Here is a 25,367-nt window from a genome sequence, read left to right as displayed (position 1 = left end):
CTGCTAGGAATCTGAACAGTTATGCCTTTCTGCTGAAAATTAGCAGGAGATGATATGACAGTCAATAATTCCAATTTCTCTAAAATATGACACCTAATAAGACAAACGTGCAATTTTGTTTTATTTTAAAAGTATGATATATTTTATGTTAGAATATGTTTCTTGTATTAGTTCACACATCAAAATGCCTAAGGAGGTCACTGAGATGGCTTAGTAGGTAAATGCATTTGCTGACAAACTGGAGTTTGCTACCAGTAACCCACATGGTAGAAGGAAAGAACCAACTCCTACAAGTTGCATCATGACACCTGTGCCCCACACTCACTACTGAATAGTTTTTAAATTAATGGTACTTAATTCCTTAATGAGATTGAAGATGCAAGATATAAATATTCAGTATTTGACAGTCTTTCCTATCATTGTGAAGAATGTTGATAATCTGGGATTTGTTGGGCAAAGCATATTAAATTTGTAAGTACTCAGAGAAATGTTTGAACTTCATCCTTTTTTCTTCTGCTCCATTCCTCTGCATCATTATCTTTCATTATACTCATTTAAAGATTGTTCTGGTCTTTCTTGATTTCCTTTCTGCTTTGCCTGTTACCACCATCTCTAAAGACGTCAGACAACATGTTCTATTTGAAGGGAAGTATTTATTCTTCCATCCTTATCTTTGATACTGGTAGCTGCCAGAGTTCAAATATCAGTCATGGATAAGGAAAAAAAGAAATCCACCCTAGCAGACAGTGCTGTTAAATTTCAGGAATAGCAGCTCACTTGCTCATAAAATATGACATTTGAGTATTTGTCATAATAAATAAAGTGTATTCTGATGCAATTTAATGTAGCTAACCAGGAGAAACCTGAGCTGCCCAGTGAGCTAGACAAATACAAGTTTTATTGACAGGTAGCTGAAAATGAAATTGTCCATCCAAATGGAACAGCTCCCCAACACTTCAGGGACACGTAACAGGAGGAAGGAAATGGTGATGCCAGAAGGCTGTATGCAGTTGCTGTTGGTTTGCATTGTTTCGTAGTGTTGTAGCTGTGTTTTGTAATGTGGGGCACACTAACCATAGAATGTGTGCTATAGAAGGTAGTAATGTACTGGGATATGCTGGATACGCATCGTACCTACAAGAGGGATGTTCAGGGACTCCTCTTTCTTTTGGTAGCGATCATCAGATGCAAACTCATAGGAAAATCAGAAGGCGTTTCACACTCGTCTTCCCATTTTCTATCTCTCTATCTACCTATTAATATTTCTATCATCTGTCTAACTGCCTGTCTCCCCATCTATCCATCTGTTTATGTCTTTTCCTTGGGGTACTCTAAGCTTCAGTTTTCACTCACTCTCTGGCTTTTTTTACCATCCTTCTTACAAATGAGAGATGAGTATGGACTCACCCCATTGCCACATCTTAACCTAAGCTGCCTTGGAAGCATGCTTCCTGAGGGGAAGTAAAATAGAACAGTTTGAAAGCGTAGGTCTGGCCCCAGAAGGCCAAGGTAGGAATATTCAAGTTGTTTTGACTAGTTGTGTCTTCAGAAACTTCCTTGTGTCTGTTTCTTCATCTGTAAACTTATAACTGTAATAATACTTAGCTAATGAGGTTATTTATAGATTTAAAGTTCATATAAATAGTTTAGAAGTGGCTCTGGCTTTCTTTAACATTATTTAATGTCAGAAGTTGGTTTTCATACTACTACATTAATAAGAAAGGAAAAGGATTCTGCCCAAACAGCAATGTATCGATTGAGCAGCAGTATCACTTAATGTAGTAATTAAACCAAGGATATTATGAAAATGGTTGTTTTGAAGTCAATAATTTCATCTGCCTTGTGCATGTGTGCAGGTTTCTGTGGACGATCGCCTTAAACAGCTCCAGGAAGCCCACAGAGATTTTGGGCCATCTTCTCAACACTTTCTGTCTAGTAAGTATGCATAAATTTGAGATCTTGTTAATTGAAAATATTAGCAAATTCCTTCAGTTCTGCCCAAGAAGCTACATTCTTTGATATAACTATAATTAGAATAAATACATGTTTAAGAGAAGATAATTCATGAAATATTACTTACTGCTTATGTAATGCAGTATGCAAATTGGTTTGTCTTTAGATATATTTTCTCATTTAAACACTGGTTATGATAACTAATGTAGTATAATATCATTGCTTTATTAGGCAAAGGTTATGAACTTTTCACACCAAAAATTTAGGCTTAAAGATTTTGAATTAGTTTTTCTCCATTCACAAAATAGTATAGTGTTTTTTTTTTAAAGCCGCATGTGCATTTAAAATTTCTAACTATACAAAATGTTGCAGATTGAGTGTTGTACATAGAGTTAATGGAACATCCTTCAACTGGAATTTTTAATTTTTGTGCACTTCATGCGGACTTAAATAAATAATTTTGAACCCTGTCTGATTTATCATTCACTGCTAAGGATATTTAAAAATGTTGAATTTTAAAACTCCCAGATTGAGCATAAATGTTAATTCTGTCTTTTACCAGACCTGAGGATTTTTTTAAAGTTAATTTCTTGGTCTTTGCATACCTATTTACTCAGATGGCCTCGAGAATTAAATGCAAAAGTCTATCAAGCTATACAAAGCAGCCAACCCACAGCTTGGCACAGATGCTTTCAGCACATATTAATGCCTTTCCTTTCGTTTCAAACAGCAAGTCCATGGAAGAAAGCAAGTTGTGTAATTTAATTCCATTTCAATAAATCTTAAGCTCAAGGCCAAGAGTGTTTCTCAGTTATGGCAACTTTATTTCATCTAGAACCATAGAGAAAGATGATGTGGAAGTCCATGTATCCTAAGTTAATGCCATTGGTATTTTGTCTTCTTTTGTTTTTGTTTTTGTTTTTGGTCACTGTGACAAAACTGGGAACCTGAATCAAAGGTCAGGCTTTACTTTCCTATTCTTGAGAAGTTTAATTAATCATTTCCTGTCCCCTGCCTCTGACATACCCATTTTCACTTCCTAAACTGAGTCTGGAGGTATTTGCCTCTAAATAATGTATAGCCCTTTCTAGTGGGTAAGGATGGATTTTTTTAAAAATATTTAACAAATGGATGTCATTATTGTGGAAATAAATAGGCTTTTATTATACTCATTAGATAGTAAGTATTATTTCTAAATCCTATAGAATAAACCAAGACTAAATTAAATAGGAATTTATAAATAATTGAGATTTTCTTTATAGTTCAAATGATCAGTTATCTGTTAATGTTGATGAAGTCCTAACTTTTTACCTGGCAACCTCTCCCATGGAAATCTAGTTCATGTTCCCTAAGACATGAAGTGTTGTAGAATTGGCACAGACATTGTGGTGCTCAACCACACAGCTTTTCAGTGTTTAGCAACTGACAGTCCAGGAAGCTTGGTTATTCGAATCAATAATTATTAAATACATGAAAAAGTGTGAGCAAAGTTCCCGTCAGTACATTTAATAATTCTTCTCCCTTGCTACTTAGAGTCTTCGGCTTGATTGTGTTCCTTGGCCTTTATCCATGGTTATTAAAGAAGCCCGTTCCATGAGGCACATAATAAAACCTGACCTATTAGCCTGTTGCCAACACTGAAATGAGGTTGACTCTCATGAGAAATTAGTGTGCCTGATTCCTCGTTTCCATGTCCATTTGTGAACTTCCGTGGACACAGAAGAATGAGGGCTGGCCTTTCATCAAGGCAGGCACAAATGTTAAGGAGACAGTTTACTGAATTAATGTTTGGAAATGTGTTTGCGTCCGAACTGTACCACTGATTCACTAGGTATACTTAGGAGTGCTATTTTTATTCTGTATACTTAGCTTCTTCTCTATCAAATTCAATGTCAATGTGTGGATCTTGCTGCTTTTTTAAAAATAAAATGTGGATTTGGAAAGCTTGGCAAAGTTTAGAATGTTACAGATTTGTAAGGTATCAATGTGCCAAGAAATTAAGAAAACAAAATGGTGACAAATGTCTACGTGACAGTCTAGTGATACTTGCAAAATTTCTTTCCAGTTTACCTGGTAGCTTGCTTAGCAAAATTCCTCTAGCTCTAAATTCATGTGGGCTACTCACCCTAAATAAGTTTTTAAATCATCTACTTACTAAGACAGTAATGTGTTTTTACAAGTAATCAGTAAACAGAACTGTGAAAACTGAAGTATTTCCATTAAAAACCAGAGCATCTCAACCATAGTGATTCCTACTACAAACATGGAAAATTGTTTTCTGTGTCTTGCAGATGAAAAGAAGTGTCTAATATTCTTCTTAGATAATCGGCTTGGCTCATAAATACCCTTGCCCATTTTTATGTTAAATTTTCTTTCTAAAGACTTCTTATAATTAAATTTGAGTGCCATCTGTTCTTAATAGCTGTGCCTGTGACTATGGCACAAAGCGATGAGTATTATTAGTGATCTAGAAATTCAGTCTTGAGAATTATGGCTTTTAATCTGAATACACAATGTGTAGGGGCACAGCTTGCAGATGGCGCCGAGTTCTGTGTTGTAACGGTTGTGAACAGTCACCTGAGTTTGTGGAAGTCTTTCCATCAACAGGTTCCGACAGAATCGCCCCTGGCGGGTGAGTCTCGGTTCTTTTCTTCACTTCACACGAATCTGAATCTTTAAAGCTGTTCTGCCTGACCTCGTGGTTTTCCTAATTGCAGGAATCCAGCTTAGACAGAGCAGGTCTCTCAAGAGCTGCGCTGAAGTGTGTTCAGTTGTTTTGCATTAAGGTGTAAGTAAGGCTTGCTGCTTCCAGTAACTTCCTTTTGTTTCCTCAGCTTCGGTCCAGCTGCCCTGGCAAAGGTCCATTTCGCATAATAAAGTGCCCTATTACATCAAGTAAGTTGACTTCGCTTCTCCTTTAGGTACTAAGAAAGTAAAATTTTACCAAATAACTTAGGAACTCTCCCTCCCCTGTAACTTGTTTTTTTTGTTTTGTTTTGTTGGGTTTTTTGGGTTTTTGTTTTGTTTTTTGTTTTTTTGTTTTTTTGTTGTTGTTGTTTTGAGTGAGATAAGGTCTCACTATGTAGTCCTGACTGGTCTGGAATTCATTATGTAGGCCAGACTGGCTTTGAACTCAGGGAGATTAACCCAGCCTCTGCCTCCCAAGTGCTGGAATTAAAGATGTGTATCACCAAACCCAGCTCCTGTACTTTTAAAAACAGAATTTAATCCTCTTACCTAGAGGAAGCTATTTGTAATTATTGTTGGGAAGAAATGAGTTTCAAAATCAGAGAGTTGTCATCCGTTAGGTTTTCCTGGTCTTAGGGAAACTGAGTTACTATTTTACCACAATTATCAACCTCTTCACCTCCCTCTTCCACCTTGGCATCACCATAAGGTTGTTGTTGTTGTTTTCAGCCTACTTTCTCTTTTCTGTTTCTTCTTATGTGACATTTTCTGAGTCTTGTCTAGTTTACCCACCATCCCAGGATGCTGATCCTTGGCTTACTCTGTACTTTGTCACAGAGCGGGATGATGAAGTACTACTATTATCCCTAGAAGTGTAAGTTAGTGAGGCAGTTGATTTACAATGCAATCTAGCACTAAGCATTGTCATCGACCCTATTATGTGTAAGGAGAACTAGGTCGTAATTCTGAGAGTGCACACCAAGTATCCAAAGACAGCTATGGTTCACATTAGCTGTGTGGCCTTGGGCATGATGAATAAAAATATCTTTGCCAAGTTTTCTTTGTATTATTCTGAAACAAAGTGTGATCTCTTGAAACCCTATGCCAATTTTAATTGACCTGACCTGTCTGATCTTTCTTTTGGAAAAGTTTGTGAAGACAATATTAATGGACTAGTACTTCTTAATGTGCCTTTCCTTCTATCCTAAAATCCATCCTAATTTTTTGTTTGTTTGTTTTTTTGTTTTTCAAGCCAGGGTTTCTCTGTGTAGCTTTGCGCCTTTCCTGGCTATTGCTCTGTAGACCAGGCTGGCCTCAAACTCACAGAGATCCGCCTGCCTCTGCCTCCCCAGTGCTGGGATTAAAGGCGTGCACCACCACCGCCTGGCTCCATCCTCATTTTAAAAACAAGCTTGATTGTCATCATCTATAAAAATATATTAAACAATATGTGCAACATTGCTTTGTGAGAATCTAACTCCTTTGTTCATGGACAGCATATGGTATATTGAGTTGTGATGAATTCAAGAATGACGCATCAAAGCAGTTGATGAGTAAATAATTTCTACAGGCACGGATGGAAAGGAGTCTGAGGCTGGGTGAAATGACTTGTCTTTACTGAAAGTACTTGTGGTCATCTATTTCAAATTTAAAACTTTCTTTGATGTTTTATGGTTTTTATTCCAACTAATAATAACTAGAGCAATAGTGTTTGAGTTAGTTTGGGTAAATATTGACTTGAACCAAATAATAGGGCTATAGTTATAACTCTGAGACAGAATAAGCTCTCTCTTTAATGATGTCCAATACTAAAGCCCCTGGAACACAGAATATACTAGGTGGCTTAGCCGGGTAGTCTCCAGATTGTAGACTGCCATAGGCAGATTATTCTGATAGAGTCAGTGAAAACATGGGGACTTTTAAACAGGAAAAGAGCAGCAGAAGAGAGGCCAGACTTAGGGAATTACAGATGTGACATTGAAGATGGAAAAAGAGAAATGTAGTCCTGGGAATAAAGACAGCCTCAAGAGGCTGGAAAAGGAAGGGAGTGAGGTCCTTGTAGACCCCCCAGAGAGGAACACATCCATGCCAGACTCGATGCCAGTCTTTGGAAGTTTTTATGTGGTAGCATTAGAAAGTGAGTATATATACAGTTCCAAGTCTTAGAATTCTATAAAGATTGGTTAGAGTTAATTAATGGATTGGAGACCTCTATAATCAGATTTTTTAAAAAAAATATGCAATCTTGATCTAGTATAAAGGAGTTGTTTTCGCTAGATAAAGATAATAGGAAATCTCTTACTCAGTAATGCTTATTTATACACTGATTTTCTGTTTTTGATTTCGGTGTATGTTGGGGGCAGAGGGACTTCTATAGCGCCTCTTTAATATACATACTTCCATTAGCTGAAGAATTTCTGTTTTTCCACATCACTTATAGATGCCCAGGGATTAACTAGCGGTTAGACTTCCTCTAACCCCTAGAGTTTATGTTGGGAGCCTGTAGAAGAAAGTTTTTGCTCAGACTGTCAGTTTTTATGGAGAGAAAACCGTGTGGGAGAAAAGTTAGTTTATCTGATGTCTTGTTGCTTGGTCATAACCAATGCTGGAAAAATAATATAAAACACAGTGATAGAAATTCTTTAATGATGTTGTTTATGGGTAAACCTGCTTATCATGTCTTCCATATCTTTAGTAAGTATCAGAATTTTTTTTTTTTAGTAATTATTTGACAGTCTCACACATGCATAAAATGCATTCTAGCCATGTCATTTCCATATTCTCTCTTCCCCTCTTCCAACCTCCATAAATCCCCTTCTACCACCAGGTCCCCATCTTACTTTTAGGTGTAAAACAAATTGCTAAATGGTCTTATTATTAAAAAACCCAGAGCCAGATATTGGTGTGAAAACCTGAGAGATCAGAGGAATAGTAAAAGCCACAGCCAACCTCACCTCACCGACACCTCAGTCTCCAAAGAGACCTACTTCCCGTATACCCTCACCTATATGCCTTTCTGTTCTGCCATCTCATTTCCTCTCTCCGCCCAGCTATATCACTTTCTCCTCCTGCCCAGCTCTGTCACTTCCTGTTTGTCTGTACAGACCTCCAGACCTTTATGGTTAACTAGTGTTGGAATTAAAGTTATGTACCACCATACCTGACTCTGTTCCTAGTGTGGCCTTGAACTCACAGAGTTCCAGACGGATCTCTGCCTTCCAAGTGATAGGATTAAAGGCTTGTGCTACCATTGCCTGGCCTCTATGTTTACTGTGGTGGCTGACTTTTTCCTCTGATCCTCAGATAAACTTTATTAGGGTGCACAATATTTTGGGGGACACCATACATCACCACAGTTAGTCTTTTGTTTTTGTTTGTACTTTGTGACTCAGGTCCTCCTTTTTGAGCATGGGTCTGTAACTGTCCACTAGAGAATGGCTCATTTTCTTAAATGCATATAGATTTAGTGTTAAATGTCATTTAAGGTTTTCACAATTTAGAGCAAATTCTCCTGGTTTTATGAAACTCATTTAACTGACATTTTTACATTACTCTGTTATGCAACTTTCTAGTTTATTTCCCCATAGAAAAGGAACATTAAACTTGGGAGGTAGAGTTAGAGAGCCAGTATTTCACATGGAGAATTGTTATGAAAACAAAATTTAATCCTCAGATAAATTCATAAGCTAGTAAATGATAAATGAAAAGGCTTTTAACGTGTACTTTCCTTTGCATGCCCATACAAATAAGTAGAAGAAAAATGTTAAAAACCTATTTAGCATTATTGTCACACTATTAGAATTTCCTGGGGCAAATTGAGTGAATTAATTTAGCCAACAGAAAATAGTATTCAAGTGGAAATTTTAAGTTTGCATTTTAATACATGTATTGCTAGAGTACAGCAAGAGAATTTGAAAGGAGAGGTCAAATTATTTATAGTTTATATCTTAGTTGTATAGGTTAATTAAAATATATATTATGCACATCAAGATGGTTCTTTATTAACATTTTGAAGTGCACTGTAGTGAGTGACATGTTTTTGAAGAGTCGCAGGATACAGATCTGAAATGTAAGAACTTGTCTATGTGGCATGAATCTTTGTTAATGCCCGTGTTAGTCAGGTTTCTGTTGCAGTAACAAATGCCTTCGATGAAGGAAATAAGCTCACAAAGAAAAACAGGTTAAATAAAAAGGAAGAGCTGTGGAGCCCAGTCCCAACGGAGACATCTACAAATACTCCCTCACCTGAGGCTCAGAGAACATTGCAGAAGAGGGGGTGGAAAGATTGTAAGAGCCAGGGCATCAGGGAGTTTGTTGTGAGATTATGTCTCCTAGCAACGTTAGAAGGTCCACGCAGCATGTCTTACCAACATGTCTGCCCAAACACGAGCTGAACAAGGACGGCACCAATGGGCATGCCAAACTGGATGGGGAAAAAATCCACATTGCTTCAGTCCTACACAAAGAACTACAGGCAACTGAGGGAAGCTGGGAGCGGGAGACATGATCCTCTTAGGGGAAGAACATACATGCCAGTTGGTTGTCCAGTGCCAAACCATCAGCCCTGAAAACATGCATACAAGTAATGTTATATGGACTTGGCAGCTTATATTTAGGACTGTATGTGTATGTGTATGCATACATACATATATGATTCATGCAATAACAAATAGTAAAAAAGAGGTCATGAATTTGAAGGAGAATGGGGAGGTGTACATGAGAGGTTTTGGAGGGAGAAATGTAAACATAATCTCATAAATAAAAAGAAAATAGATATATGTCTTAGTTAAGGTTTTTATTGCTGTGAATAAACACCATGACCACAGCAACTCTTACACGATAAACATTTAACTGGGGCTGACTTACAGTTCAGAAGTTAGTCGATTATTGCCATGGTAGAAGGCATTGATGGCATACAGGCAGACATGGTGCTGGAGAAGGAGCTGAGTTCTACATCTAGATTGGCAGGCTACAGGAAAACCGAATGAGCCCCTGGACCTTGTTTGAGTTTCTGAAACCTCAAAGCCCACACCTAGTGACAAACTTCCTCCGACAAGGTCACACCTCCTAATAGTGCTACTCCCTGGGAGTCTATGGGGGCCATTTTCATTGAAATCACCACGGTCCATAAAATGAAAAGATTAAAAAAAAAAAACCAGGAAGAAGGAGAAGAAAACCAGGTTATTTTTGGCTTACAGTTCTGGGTGCTCCAAGGCATGGTGATTTTCCCTGTTACTTTGTTACTGTTACCAAGAAGCATATCCCAGAAGGAGCCTGTGGAAGAGCGGAATCCCTCAACCCCTCATGGCATAGCCAGGAAACCAAAGACAGGAGAAGAAAGGAGCTTCCAGAGCATGCTCCCACATACCTGACGATGCCCCACCAGACCTCACCTCTTACAGGCTTCACAGCTTCCCACCAGTGCAACGTCAGGGAGCAAGCGTTGCACACAGAATCTGGGGGAGCGGAGTAGTTAACACCAGACTGTAGCAGTGTCTTACGCTGACACGATCTTTAAGCTGTGTTTGCTGCTTAGAACAGAGACTTTCCGAAAGAAAGCTGCTCGGTTTGTTTGTTTGTTTGTTTGTTTGTTTCTTTCTTTCTAAGATGGTCCAGTGGTAGCTCCCCCTACTCTGAGTTTAGAAAGTTTGACCTTGGCTCCTATTACTGTCACAGCCTACAGAACACAAAATCAAAATCTGTCATGAACTCTAGCTCTCTCCGTTGTGAGGTGTTGGTTCTACATTTTGTGTTTTGTACACATTTCCCTAGTTGGAAGTTAACTGTCGGGGTGTTTGGGAGGTGAAGGAGTGATGGCTACAAGCTTTGGGCTGAATTTTCCTAATATGCCACATGTATCAGGTAAAACCCACTGCTTGGGGGGAAAAAGCCACTGCTTTCTTAATAATAATAAATAGTTGTCCTAGCTAATAATAACCATAACTGAAATAAATTACATGTAAAACAGTTTCACATCATTTTATGTGCTTTTTTGGGGGGGAGGGGTGTACTTGTGTGTGTGGAACACACATGCAGTGGTGTAAGTGTGAAGGTCAGAAGACAGCCCGCTGTGGACATGTAAGGAAAGTTCACCCTGTGGTTTGATTGGGTACTAAGGTGCTTTTCTATAAATATAAGAATGCCGTTCTCTACAGCCCTGTAAGGAAAAGGGCTGGCAAGACTGCTTAGCACAGAGCATAGAGCATTATTACCATGAGACCACAGAAGATAAAAGAACGGCCCATTTCCCTTTCTTCCCTCCACCGTACTCTCCAAATCCCAAAGGCTCTACTTTCTAGAAAGCCCTCCCTGTAGTACAAATGATGAGCTTGCCTTTGTGACAGAACTTCGCCATCCCAGCCTTTCACTTGTCTCTCTTTTTTTTTCCACTGAAATCTGAAATACAGATGTTAATTGTGCATAGGACCCTATGTACCACAGACAGTCTCATACACTAATCTTTAATATGGATGTTTTAGTAAATTCTGATGATAGAGAACAGGTAGAGCACATTCCCTGAAATGTTCCTCACTGTGATAAAGTGTTACGTAGAATTTTCTACACCATCACACATTGGTGGTGTTTCTTGTTGTAATAACTCCAACTTTGAGTAGATCTAAATTGAGATTTTTCTTTAGCTGATCACCTCTCCCTTTGTGTTCTTGTTTTCTGTTGGTATCTCCCAGAGCTCTTTGAGATCCCTACTGACTTCTCCAGTTCATTCTCTATCTGCTCCAACCTATCGAATGGTAGAAAATAAGAGTAAAAATTAAATTTTAGGGCTGAGTTTTCTTTACCTCATTTATAGTTTATCTACGAATGCATTGTATGTCTGTCCTGAATAAACAGCTTACATAGTGTGGAGCAGAGAACCAAAGTGAATTTCTTTAGGAATTGGGGACCTAGCCTAGGCAGTACAGCAACACTGTTTTTTCCCTAAGAGTGGAGAAGATGGGCTATTGTGGGAAATCCTACTACCCATTAAACATGAAAGTGAAAGCTCGTGAAAGTGTTTGTCTTCCAGCAACAGCCATGACCAGAGGTAGTTTACTTTTAAGGATTCTAGAAAATTTAAACCAGAAGCAAATGAATCCACAGCAAAGGAATGCACAGTGTGAGATAAGTATGTTTCTCTCTGGAAGTCTCTCTACAGGAGTTTTTCTCTCTTCCCCTTCTCCAGTGGACAGATTATATTCCTGGGCTCCAGATTTATAAGTGGCAGCCCTCAGGATACACTTTGAGCCTCTTTCAAGAGGTTAGAGCTTGTGTTTTTTGTGTGTGTGTTAAGTGATAAAGAAATAATTGAAATTGAAGTTCAAGAAGACTCCTAAGAAATGGTCTGTGACTTATGATTGGAAAATAAATATTTAAAACTCACTGGGCCAACTCTGCTGATGGGGAAGTAAGAAGAAAATTACTCTATGGAGGGAGGGAAGCATCTTGGGATCACTAAATTTCCCCCGTGCTTGAAGACGGCCCCAGACCAATGAGCACAACTTGTCCAGCTTAGCGAACCAAACAGCAGGCAGGCAGTCCTATACAGCTGGCTACCAAGAGGCTGTCACTGGAAGCATCTCGTGCATTCACCCCTGTTCTAGTTAGTTAATATCGTGTGGATGGAGCTTTTGAAAACACCTTTGCCTTTCCTAACATTCATATACACATTTCTAGGGCCAGGCCATAAAACTCTGGCTTAGAAACTTCTGGATTCCTTAGCACCATTGCATTGTGATAACACCATCATCCTCAGTTTAAAGTGTCATTTAAAAAAAATGATAAGAGATAAAGAATGGGCCAGTGGTTAAGAGCATGTGTTGCCCTTGCCAAGGACCCAAGTTCAGTTCCCAACACCCAAGCCTAATTTGCTTACTCACAAATGTCTATAACCCCAGCTCCAGGGAAATCCCATAGCCTCTGGGGACACCTACACTCACATGCATATTTCCCCCCTGCACGCATATAATTTAAAAAATATATAAAATTTTAAGTTACATTTATTTATTTGTTTGTTGTGTCTCTGTGAAGCAGGGGATTGTCACAGCTCAGAAGCAGTGAAAAGACACCTCGAAGAAACCGTTTCTCTCCTTCCACCGTGTGGGTTCCCAGGGTCAAACTCAGCTTGGCAGGCTGGGTGGCCCACACTTTCACTTACTGAGCTGTATTGCCAGCCCTTAAGTTTGTTTTTTTTTTTTTTTTTTTTTTTAAGGATCAGGAACATATTCAATTTGTAAGTATCTGCCATGTGATGCAGAAAGGACTGCTGTGGAGACTCCACAAAGAGAGTGTGTGTGTGTGTGTGTGTGTGTGTGTGTGTGTGTGTGTGTGTGTGTTTCATTTTGTGAAGATTAAGTGATTAAAATTATTATGAAATTAAGCAAAAGTACAGAAGTAATAATAATTAAAAATGGTAAGATAAATAGACTATCTTCTGTTCCAGCTATGAGGTAAAATAATATAAAAGGGATTTCACATAACTATCTATAACAAGTTAGAGGTCACTAATCTGCTTTATAAATAAATGAACAGCTGAAGTGGTAGTTTTTGTGTTTTCTTGTTTTTTTTTTTTCTTTTATCTGAGAAACTAATAAATGTACATTCACCTTTAGAGAGGAAACCACAAGGATATGATGATAAGTTCCTCTGGTGAGATCATACTCCTGATGTCCCTGTCCTGAATCAGAGCCATGCCGGGCTCCCCAGGGACAGGACAAAGGCAGATGGCTGGTAGGAACATTGATGGGTGGTTTGATTCCCCTTGTATGAGGATCAAAGGGAGGTGGAGGTGTGGTGAGGTGGCAGCTGGGGTTCCCTATGAGTTCTGGGGCCCCTGTGTTTATTGAGCGTGTGTATGTTTTACCCTTCGAATCAATTTTTAGTGCCCCTGCACCAAAGTATCACCCGTCCTTCCCCTTACATACAGGTCTATCCTGAGAATTTAATTGTGCTACTTAATTTGAACCATGTACTGACAAATCTTCTCCCACAGTTCTGTACCAACTATTCTATCATCCCTGCCCACAGTATTGACTTTCTGAATTTGGCAATGTAGTATTCCTATTTCTTACAGCCATCTACAAGCTGTGCCTTTGGACTTGCTCCTGAATCTCAAATTATTTTAAGTGCACTTTACAGTTGAATCCAACAGAGTTCTTTACTGTTTATATTTTGTATTTCCTTCCCTCATGTCCTCATTACCAGGAGGAGCCAGTGACATCTTATAAGAAAACTTCTGACCCTTCACAATATGTCTCATGTGAACTATGAACAAAGCTCTTTGTTTTGGAATTTTGACCATCAAACTTTCTCCTTTACCCTGTCAATTTCTAATTACATTCCCCAAAATGTGATCTTGAATTTCCTGCCTTCAGATGTCCAAAAGATGAGGGCTTGTCAGGGAGGGCCTTCAGAAGCTGCCTACAGCTTGAGGAATGTGGAGTTACTCCTTCCTCTCATGTGCCGTTTCTCACTGCCCCAGCCGCCCCCCAGCACATGCGATCCTGTTCATAGCGTGAAGACTCAAGAAACATGAGGGCCTCTGGGTACTGGATGTTGTTTTGTTTTGTTTTTCAAGACAGGGTTTCTCTGTGTAGTTTTGGTGCCTGTCCTGGATCTCACTCTGTAGACAGGCTGGCCTCGAACTCACAGAGATGCTGGGATCAAAGGTGTGCAACACCGCCGCCTGGCTGGATGTTCTTCTTCTAGCCCACACTCAAACCAAAGATTAAGGAGAAGATGATGGCAGAATCCCTTCTCTTAGACCTTTGAGATGATATTACTCAGATGATTGCTGTCACTCTGGGCAGATGGCATTTATTTCGCTCTGTATTTTAGACACCCGTGTCAAATGGATTGGTTGAGATGTCTTGTTGGATTCCTAGACAACTTTTATAAGTGTATGTAGAGCAGTTTTTCCAATAATACCAGGGCTTATGTTTTGCCTTAATCAGGTTTGTTATCTGTTTTCTTTCCTTATCATTTCTTATCTTCTAATGTACTACACAACTTCCCTAGGAAAATTCTTATCCCCAGAGATAGGGCCTTTCCACTGGGCACCTTGGGGCTTGTTGATAGTTTTGATAAGAGCAGTTTGGATGGAGGCAAAAAGTTAGAAGCCAAACACAAAGGGATTGAGTAGATAATGTGACGCCAGGAAGTATAACTATTGCACAATAGATAGTAAGTTTTGTTTATGGAGAAGTGGGAAAGCGGGTGAGAGCTAGCAGAAAATGTAAATTTAAAGTTTGCATGAGTGTGTATGTGTGTGTAGGGCTTTAGAATTTGTTTTTTGGGGACACTAGTTTTACTGTGAGGACTGATAATGTTTTATATATATTAACCATTGATGGGGAATTGGCCACTGCTATCAGTGATTTTCAGTGGGGAAAGGAAGGCAGGCCTGTTACAGATTTGGGAACAAGGAGATGGAATCCTTACCTAGCAGTTTTTAATTTTTCAATGCAGTACAAGACAAAGGCAAGATAATTTTGGGGAAGGGAACCCCTTTTGGAAAGGAAAGAAGGAGGAGGAAGGAAGGGGGTTATGGCCTTGGAGTTTAGAGACACTGGTACACTTGTCAGTAGCCAGATGTTTAAGACTTGGAATCAAATATTTAAAGTAGCAGCGGTCTGTCTCTCGAGTGCTTTTCTCCATCTTATTCAGCCACAGCTGGTTGGGTTCAGAAAAGGCAGAGTGATTGAGCAGCTCCAGGCCTGAGATTTGCCAGGGGTGAGAGGAAAGGCAGGGTGGTAAAGTTGTTTGGAGTGATTGTAATGATGGACTGCCGCCTCAAATCTGGATGGATTCATCAAGAAATACTTTAAAAAACCTTAATTCTGCAAATCCACTTCCATATCAAGAACTCGGGCTTGAGTCAGACCATCTGTGCTCAGATCCTCGTTCTGTTCCAGGCCTGTGGCCCTCGGCAAGTTATCCAAGTGCCTTCCACTCTCCTCTCCCACGTCTGCAACACAGTGATCACAGTCATCTAAATCCCAAACAGCATCATCATGTGGACGGAGCTTCTCACACACAGTTTGCTCACTGGAGTAATATCCGATTATTTAATTGATTAATAATATTTATCCTGAACAAGCAAGCCCTTTATCTTTCACTTGGTCCAGCAAAGAAGAAATCTTGCTTTCTCTGAGATTGTCCTGGTACTGGCCTCACATGTAGCTGTTTCTCTTCCATTTGTGTTTGCCATGAATTGGTCTCCGTTAGTTTTTGCTCTAGTGTGCATCTATATTTATAATCAGAATAAAACAACAACAGTCACTAGCAAACCTTGGGGGATCCTGTTCAGCTGTAAAATTGGATAGATAGTAACAGGTAGGTAGATTTAGCCGCCTGTCAGCCTTTGAACAAGAGAAATACCTTCCATATTCAGTTTGAATTTTCAGGTAGGGAATGTGAAGCTACACTGTTAAGGACAAAGAGGCTTAAAAATTATCTTCCCACTGCAGGAGTTTGCCCAGAAATCCCTATCATTCCCATTTATCTATCAAACAAGCCAACAAAGATGGACTATGCCGTTGGTTGGTTCGTGACCTTTTTGCAATGTTAGGATACAGCATTTTTGTGTTTCATTTGTTCATAAACTTTCTTACATGATTTGCATTTTACCTTCTATGGCTTATGAAATTACATATTCTCAATAATAGCATTCTCAAGATAGAAGCCTCTACTACTCCTTAACCTATTTCATTTAAAGGTATAGAATGTGTAAGCTGTGCCTTGTCCCTACTAGAATAAGAGTAAATTGTCAAGGTAAAATTGTCACTTATAATCACTACACCAAAGCACTAGAATATAGCCTCAAGAAAGACTGTCTCACATGTTGAAGGACAGTTTTCAAAGCAAGTAAAATCTTGACTTTTATGTAAACAGAAGAACAAGCAACTTTAATCAGCTCACTCACAAACCAGCATTTGTTCTTGTATGCCTTTGTGTTTATAACGGGAATGAAATGATCAATAATAGACCTCATGAGATCCAGTTGGAAGCATAACATTGGATAGACGCTAGCAGTATTTGGCTGTATGTCAGTGTTTCGACAGCATGCCTGTCTGATCATCTTTCATAACTAATTAGTGTGAGAGTCAGAAAGAAGTTACAACAGACCCCAAGGAGGCAGAGAGCCACATCGCTGTAGAGTGGGTTAATGGATATGAAGATGAGTTTACTCAGAGAAACAAAGTTGACAAAGCAATCAGTCTCTGTGAGACAATAATCCATTACATTTCAGGAGGCACGATGTGCATTTCTGTGGACAAGTCTGACCTGATGAATACTGTTCTTCAGTTTACAACACTTAAAATGGCGCAGAAATAATGTAGGTTTCACAGGGTACCCAGTAGAGTTTTCCTCATCAAAGGCCTCCACAGTTGGGTTGTTATTTCTCCTACAACGGCAAAATGGAGGTAGCTGGACACCCTAGGAGGAGCTCACCACTCCCACTATCCGGGGCTTCCTGCGATTTTTGAACTTAAACATTCATGTGGATTTTTAAGTTTTCATTTTATTCTGGCTTGGCTTCCTGAACCAGTTGCATTTTTTTGAAGTCGGATTTTTGATAACAACATCAGAGTGTGGCATGATAGTGTCTCTGGCTGCAGCAGAGCTCCTCTCCACACCAGCCCTCAGATTGCTCCAATGCCACTGTTACTTTGAGGGAAGACACCGCTCTAGTTCTGTTTTGGTTGCTTGCTCTGGGCGAGCTGGAAGTGTTTTGGCAAGAGTTGCCTGCCAAGCAGTCTACAGCTGTCCAAATACTTGCAGCCTTTATGTTCAGTGTGGATTTTGTTCTGACCCTCTTTCTGTACTTAAAAATGAAAGAATGGGGGAAAAAAAAAAACGACCCATGTCTACTCCTTTTTTTTTTTAAACTGTTGTTTTGTAAACCACAGCTTTACATTTGTAACCAGAGGCTGTGTTTACTTTCAGTCTTTGCAGTTCTGCCTAATGAATCAACTGGTATTGAATTCACAAAGGAGACTCTCTTCCCCTCCCTCCATCTGTTTGCCAAATGTGTGTACTCCTTCAGCTCCCAGGACATGGTGCCTTCACTTCAGAACCGTTAGCGGCATGCTTTGGAATTCTCAACGGTTCACTTATTTTGCCCTATTACATAGGGTCGTCCCAGGGGAAGGTCCACCTCTGTAGCTCTAGAGAATACATACGTAATATTTAAGTGTGATGCTCAACTCTGCATTGCTGAGAGCTATAGTTTGGTCCATGAACCTTGGCTTGTCTTATTACAATGGGTTGTATATTTTTGGACAGTAGTATTGCCATGAGGACAGAAATTGCTTGAAAGAGAGGAAAGGAAAAATAACAATTAAGTCTTGGTTGTCTAAGATTGGCAGCCCATGGTAGCACAATGGAATTGTACTGCATTTTCACCAAACTATTCCTTAACTCTGATTAGTGGCTGAGAGATGCGTTTCTGCCAAGCTCAGGAATGTACTATGAGCAGTCCTTTTTTTAGGGCCAGACGACTTACACTTGCCCATAATGTTTAGTACAGTATGGCGTACTATAGGGATAGCGGAGTGTTGCTGGTGTTCATGTCAAGTGGAAAAACTTGCCCCATTGCACTGAAGTTAAACTCAAGAGTAGAGCAGCCAGACAGCCTTCCACCAGGTTTTAAAACATCTTCCCATCATAGAGTTATTCTGTCTGAGATCCTCGGGACATCTAGCCTACTATTTATTTATTGAAACCCATTATGAATTACTGGGGCATTCTGTTACCCAGGTATACAGAACAATGATTCTGTTCTTTGCCCAGGAATGCAAACTACTTTTTTGATGTATTACACAGGTTGTAAAAGCAATGATTTCTCTTAAATGTTTTTATGAATATTTTAATATCATCTCTCATGTACCGTGTGATTTCCCATAGCTTTCTAAACAGTTTCTTAAGAAGGAAGGGGCGCCAGGCGGTGGTGGCGCACGCCTTTAATCCCAGCACTCGGGAGGCAGAGCCAGGCGGATCTCTGTGAGTTCGAGGCCAGCCTGGTCTCCAAAGCGAGTTCCAGGAAAGGTGCAAAGCTACACAGAGAAACCCTGTCTCGAAAAACCAAAAAAAAAAAAAAAAAAAAAAAAAAAAGAAGGAAGGGGCAACTAAGAAGTCTTTTGAGGCCTATTAGATGTTATTACTCTGTTATGGCCAAGATAAGGGACATTAAACTATTTTTAAGCATAACCTATCAAAGATATGAGCATTTTAACTTACACTTATGCACATACACACACACATGCTTACAGTCACACACACACACACACACACACACTCTCACATATACACACACATACATATACACACCTAATTTAAGTCCTACTGTTATTTGTTTTGCTACCATATTCTTCCTTTAAGATTTCCAACTAATATATGAATTATAGCAATAAAATAAAGATGTGTTTTCTGAATAAATTGTACTGGTTATTGAATAAAACTAGGAAGATGGAGGTAGAATTTAAATGGCAAGAGAGGAACACTGACCTAAGGAGAGGCTGGGGACCTGGGTGTGTAGGGAGAGGAGAGCGAGCAAGCATGAACGAGGAGGGAGAGAAGAACCAGGGTTAAAAAGGAGGGAGGCTCAGTCGATGGCAGGGCGAGGAGATGGTATTCAGATTTAGAGTCTTCATTTCTCTGGTCTTTAGAAATTGGATTAGGGCTCTTAAACTGTGCTAACTCTTCATAACGCGGTGACTCTTCACAGCCCTTCTGCTGTCAGAGCGTTTGCTCTGAAGGAAAATCGCCATCTGCCTCACAGCAGAGAAATTGTTCCGGAGCCCACATTGATTTGGCCACACCCAGCTCAGTGCCCGAGGGTCCCTGGCAGTCGTTCTTCATGGCTGGGTTTTGGCTTGTAGTTGTAATTGCTGTTTGGATAGAGAAAGCAGAATTTTATCTATCTTTTCATAATACAGTTGCACAAAATAAAAAAAATGATTATTCAGAGTACTTTTCATATATATGTCTGTGTGGTATGAGTGTTTCTTAATGTTCCCATGTGTGTGGGAACAGATGAGTGTGTATGTGTGTATGTATGTCTGTGTGCGTGTGCACACACGTACATGCAGAGGTCAGAGGTTGATATCAGGTATCTTCCTTGACTCTTCTCAAGACCTTATATATTGAAGCAGGATGTCTCACTAGAACTAAAGTCTAGCTTGCCAGTTTGCTTCAGACATCTCCTGTCTCTCTCCCCTGTGCTAGGGCTATAAGTGGTCTTCCAAACCCACCCAGAGCTCATGTGGCTACTAGGTGTCTGAGTTTTCATCTGTATACTTGTATGGCCACCACTTTTCCCTCTAAGTCATCTCCCCAGCCCCTATTACGCATACCTGGAATATTGAATACTCATTGTGCACTGGGTTTCTGAATGATCCTTTATGGGGACAAATTTTTTGCATATTTAAAAAATATATTTGTGATTTTAGGAGCTGTAGCCTATGTTGTATTTTGTAGTCTGTTGTTTATGTTCAAATGTTTTGTTTTCCCCCAGCCATCAAACACAGACCACTTGTTGGGATCATCCTAAAATGACTGAACTCTTCCAATCCCTCGGTGAGTGTTGCTTTATTTAGTAGTGATGAATGGGCCTACAGAGTCCAGGACTGTGTATTCATAAAAAGACATCCAGCTACTCACCTGCTCCTCATGTATGGATGAAAGACTCCTGCTGTGGCATGACAAGACAGTGCCATGACATGTTACAACAAGAGTCCCAAATTTAAAGGCAGGTGAACTCCTAAGGTCAACACACACAACAAACATTGCCTTTCTTCTTAAGAGATATGCAGTTTGGAAGGGTAGCAGCCAGAAAGACTTCAGTTTCCAGAAGAAATGTCATTGTTGTAGGGTCTCACCTCCCTCCTGTTAATGTTGACTCATAGTTCAGCTTTTCTTGCTTAAAAAACAAAACAAAACAGGAAAATCCAGTAGCAATTTAATAACCTCCAATTTACTGATTTAAATCTTCTTTTTGCTTTCTACATGGGAATTTTTTTATCCAATGAACTTATTTAATATCATTTTTAAGTCATAAACCACACTTATTTTGATAGAAAAACGCAAGAGCTCTGCTCTTGGGCTAGTGGTCAGTAGGCAGTGTCTTTCAGCTGATGACTCAGATGCCTTCTTCAGTTGACTCAGTGGTCTTGAACGTTTACTCCTTGGGAAACCTGGGGAGTTGACCGATTCTCAAGGAAAAAGAGTGACAGCCTGTGCTGCACCCCTTCCAGTTTCCAGAACGGGCACATACACTTCTTTTTTCTCTTTAAACGCCGGGTTCCTGCAGGTACTCTTATTTGGTCTTTGGGGCCACAGAACAATAACGGGAGAAAAAAACACAGCTTTCCTTCATTTAGAGATTGAGAGGGGGAAACACTGATGATCTTTGAGTTTTCCTCCTGTTAGCTCTGCTAATCTGTCTTTAGGAAACAGAGAAAAAAAATTGTAATATCCACTGGTTCCAGGCTAGGAATATTGATTATAGGGTTGTTTCAACTAGATCTATGAAAGAGCAGCAAAGCAAATTGATCAAGGTAGAACACAGAAGGATAGCCTCAAGACTACTGAGGTGGACTGGCAGTTGACAGAAGACTGATCGTCCTGGGGGCAGACGACTCTGAAGGAAACCCTGTTGATCAGTCAGATAGTCCCCAGCACTAACCACACCTCCTTTCTTTTCCTCCATAGAGCAGAAGGTCAGGAAACCTTTGCCTACCCTCATGATCGCCAAGGGTCATGGCTGACGGACGCTCCTGCAACAGAGGGCAGATTAACTAGAAAAGCAGTGTAAAATTATCGGTTCAAAGCTTTGTGTTATGAAAGAAATATGAAAAGCAAGAAAACTTTATGCTCTTGTAGAGGTTTGATGAAACCAGTTAGAAGTCTGCTTTGACTAAGCAAGATGGTCTACTGGTAAATAGATAGAAGGAGAGGCCAGCTTAGCCGGTGTATCCAGGTTCTGCCTGGCTTCTCTGTGCATCATCCTCTTCCTCCAAGTGTAGGGCAGGACACGCACCACAGAATGGCTTCAACAGGGGATAGAGAAGGTCGGAGTGACCTCAGTTTTTATGACTTGTTTTGGGAAAGAGGCATGCAAGTTTCTATGATTTGTTCAGGGAAAAGGATTCTATTTTTTTCTGTGACTTGTTTTAGGGCAGAAAAGAAAAGGAGATGGGGAAATGGAGGTCAGCCCTTACCTCTCAGGCTTTTTCAGCCTCCTCCTTGAGTTCAAACAATTCAGCACAGGGTGGGGTGCGGGGTTGGTTCAAAACCCACCACCTACTTGAAAATGCTTTTCTAGAGTTCTCTGCAGAAGACTGTCTTGCAATTTATTCCAATATGGTGTGAACAATCATCTGATTGCATTCATAAATTGATGTGAGATTTAGTAGGATTTTTTCTTTTTATTGTGAACAGACACATTTTTCCATGATCCAAAATAAGCAAATATGTTCATTCTTGGCATTCAGTATAAGTAAAATAATTAAGAAGGCTTTTAACTTGTTCCCTTTTCCATTTCAGCGGATCTGAATAATGTACGTTTCTCTGCCTACCGCACAGCAATCAAAATTCGAAGGCTGCAAAAAGCACTCTGTTGTGAGTTATCATCTCTACGTGAATCACCTTGTTTTGGGGGGTTGCCTTTGTTGTTATTAGTGTTAAGACAAAGACAAATGAAGAGGGTGGTGTATTTGCAGAGTCAATCTGATTTTCAGGGCCTCTCATTCAAGGAGCTAGCTGTGTTTCTATAAATGCTTCATGATTGGCCCCACCAGCGTGCACTAGCAAAACAGATGAGCAATGCCACTTGCATTTTGAGCACAAAATTAATCAAAACCCAGGGAAAGTGTTTCCAAAAATTATACTGCCACCCAATTTTGAAAGACTAAATCATTGAATCAAAGTAGTAGGTTGTTGCCTGTGAAGTCCTTTTTGTCCACTTAAGACTGTAGGATTCCAAACTGTTTGACTCAGTATGGTCATGTGACAGAGAAATGCTAAGCAGTCACATTGCTGATCTGTCTAGTAACTGGAAGCATCAAACTGATGGAAATTCTGTTTTCTTTTAAATGTGACAGAAGTCATTTAGTGTCATTAATGAATTTTTCCTGTGGAGGGCATGCTCATAGGGGTATTCTCTGGCGGTCACTTTACCCAAAGGCTATTTTTGTCCCTAGAATATTAAAAAGTAAGCAGACATGTGAATTCTTGTAAATAGAGTATTGATTTATGCTTTCCGGATTCTGTCTTTGCTTGGATGATTAACCAAGGAACATTGAAGGCTTGCTAGATATGATTATGCAAAGTAACATTTGTATGTACTTTAAAGATGGAGAGAATTGGAAAATTCCATCGATGCTTGTTCTCTACCCTCTGTTAATAGCTGCTATCTGTCTGGGTAGCTGGCTTCTACTTTCCTGCTGCCTCTGGCCACCACAGAGCTCTAGTCTGGAGCCTGAATACCACTTGTCACATTTACCACTTCAACCAAATCAATTTCTTCCTCTCTCATCTTCTGTTTACTTGAAAAGCCCTGGCTCATCTTCTGTAAGTCTGTCATCCTTCATTCCTACCTGATACTGTCAAAATTTTCTCTCTTGTAGAACAATTTACATGCTCATCCCACCAGCTCCTAATTTTTCCAGTATTTTATTTTATTTATTTATTTTGGTTTTTTGAGACAGGGTTTCTCTGTGTAGCTTTGCGCCTTTCCTGGATCTCACTCTGTAGTCCAGACTGGCCTCGAACTCACAGAAATCCACCTGCCTCTGCCTCCCGAGTGCTGGGATTAAAGGCGTGCGCCACCACTACCCGGCTTTTCCAGTATTTTATGATGACCTATGACTGTTTTTCACCTGCTTGCCTTGCATGATAGTTGTATGTTAGGAGGTTGACCTGTCTCTACACACATGGCTTTTGGGTCATGGTCACCTCTCATTTCGTGCCTGTCCCCACCCAGCATATTGCTCTCTTGCCGGCAGAAAAAGAGCACATTTTTCATCGTTCGGCCATTCCTTATTCATTTGTTTGGCTCCAAGATCCCCCAGGTATAAATAAAGCGAGGCAGGGGACTCATTGCAACACTCAAATCCAGAGAGAGCATGCAGGTAGACACAGCGTTCTTCCTCCCACAGATGACAACACTTCCCTTACAATGCAGTGGCCTTGCCCTTTCCCGTCTCTGCTCTCTGTCCACTTCTTGTACTTTGCTCCCGTTAAGTTCTAATTGATATCTGACCTAGCAAGTTTTAGCCTGTTTCTCCTGCCTAAAAGCTCTGGTTCCCGCTCTTCATATTTGCAGTCTCCTTATGGCTACTGTGTGGGTCTCAGGGTGCCAGCTGTGGTTTTAGGCACATGGCTCCTTTTCACTGGCTCCTGGTAACTCCATCTCATCCATTCCATTGTTCTTTTTTTGTGGCATTATTTTTTATGGTACTTGTCTCAGACACAAAGACACACTGTCAGAATTGTAATTCTTAATATTCTTTTTACATACTTATTGTCTGCCTTTCCAAATGAATTACATTTTTATGAGAAGTAAGAGTCTGTGTTTTTCTCTATGTGAGCCCTCCTATAATTTCTGGTATAAAGCTGGAGTCACTTAGATCATACTAAATAAATGATTTGAATTTGAAGATGACATAGGTGTGCGCCAGAAGACACGTACAAGATTTAGAGCCATGCTTTGTAGAAGTAAACTTTATTAATTTATCTTATTCAAAATATGTTACTGTACAGCAGCAAAAAACTGAATGAGCTAACCCTTAGCATCAGCATGGCGCATGTGAGAGTTGTAAAACTAAGTGGAAAAAGGCAAATGACAGAAGAAATTTGTATAGTTGAATTCCATTCACATATAGTTGAAAGCCCTGCAGAATGAAAGGCTGTTCTATTTATGATACACATCTGCTTTTAAGAACTGAAAATAAATGCAAAGGTTAGAGATTACTCCCGTGGTCATGATGTGTCATAATTACATATGATACTAGTATGTTCTTTGATGTGTAACGAACTGTGTATTTTTATCATTTTCTTCAAGTCAGATTATGCATTTTATATATTATATATGCATATATATTTGTATGTTGACGAGGACATTTTGTAGCAGGCCCTGGCAGAGAAATAAGGGGAAACACTGGCTAAGAGGGAAGCAGCCCCTTTAGCGTATAGAAGAACAGTATCCTTGCCTAACAGATGTATTTACTCAACCATCAAAGCCACCTTGGATTTAATCGTGTGGGCACTAATCTGAGATAAGAACAGGGAAGACAGATGCATCCAATCCAAAGTGTGGGTACAGGTCAGGGAATGTCGTGTGATGGAAGAACTTAGTTCTTTGTCCAGTATAGTTTCCTTAAATTCCATTTTGGTCAGTTCAGGAGTCATTGAAATTTTTTTTGTGAAATTTCTCATTTGGAGGTATTATTATTAACTATTACTACTTACATTACTTATTAAGAGAGGCTCTTACTGTCCTAGGATAGCCTGGAACTCACTATGTTGCTTAAGTTGGCCTTGAACTTGTGTTCCTCCTGTTTCTACCTCCCTAGTTACAGGAAAAGAGATGCATGGTGACTTGAAACCATTACTAATTTCTAATTAGTGTTTTGATCCTCATGTACTAGCTTTTAAGTTTGGATAATTTTTCTGTATAGCCTAAGGGAGTATACAACCATTTTCTACTTTGAGAGAATCCAAAGATGGTA

At 39.7% G+C, this 25,367-nt stretch overlaps 1 protein-coding gene across 9 annotated transcripts in view; it reads left to right on the top strand.

Moving 5' to 3' along the window:
- Positions 1–25,367, top strand: part of Utrn (utrophin) — a 497,313-nt gene that overhangs the window by 403,258 nt on the left and 68,688 nt on the right. For all 9 annotated transcript variants that reach the window (XM_052751043.1, XM_052751044.1, XM_052751047.1 and 6 more), the window contains 4 exons: positions 1,857–1,935; positions 4,788–4,848; positions 20,153–20,214; positions 22,183–22,257. In XM_052751043.1, the coding sequence (XP_052607003.1) occupies positions 1,857–1,935; positions 4,788–4,848; positions 20,153–20,214; positions 22,183–22,257 (277 nt within the window). The remainder of the gene's footprint in view (positions 1–1,856; positions 1,936–4,787; positions 4,849–20,152; positions 20,215–22,182; positions 22,258–25,367) is intronic.

Source organism: Peromyscus californicus, unplaced genomic scaffold, assembly GCF_007827085.1.
Source record: "Peromyscus californicus insignis strain IS unplaced genomic scaffold, ASM782708v3 Scaffold_22__1_contigs__length_63687245, whole genome shotgun sequence".
Taxonomy (NCBI): domain Eukaryota; kingdom Metazoa; phylum Chordata; class Mammalia; order Rodentia; family Cricetidae; genus Peromyscus; species Peromyscus californicus.
Note: the sequence above shows the minus strand (reverse complement) of the source record. Positions and strands in the feature narration are given on the sequence as shown.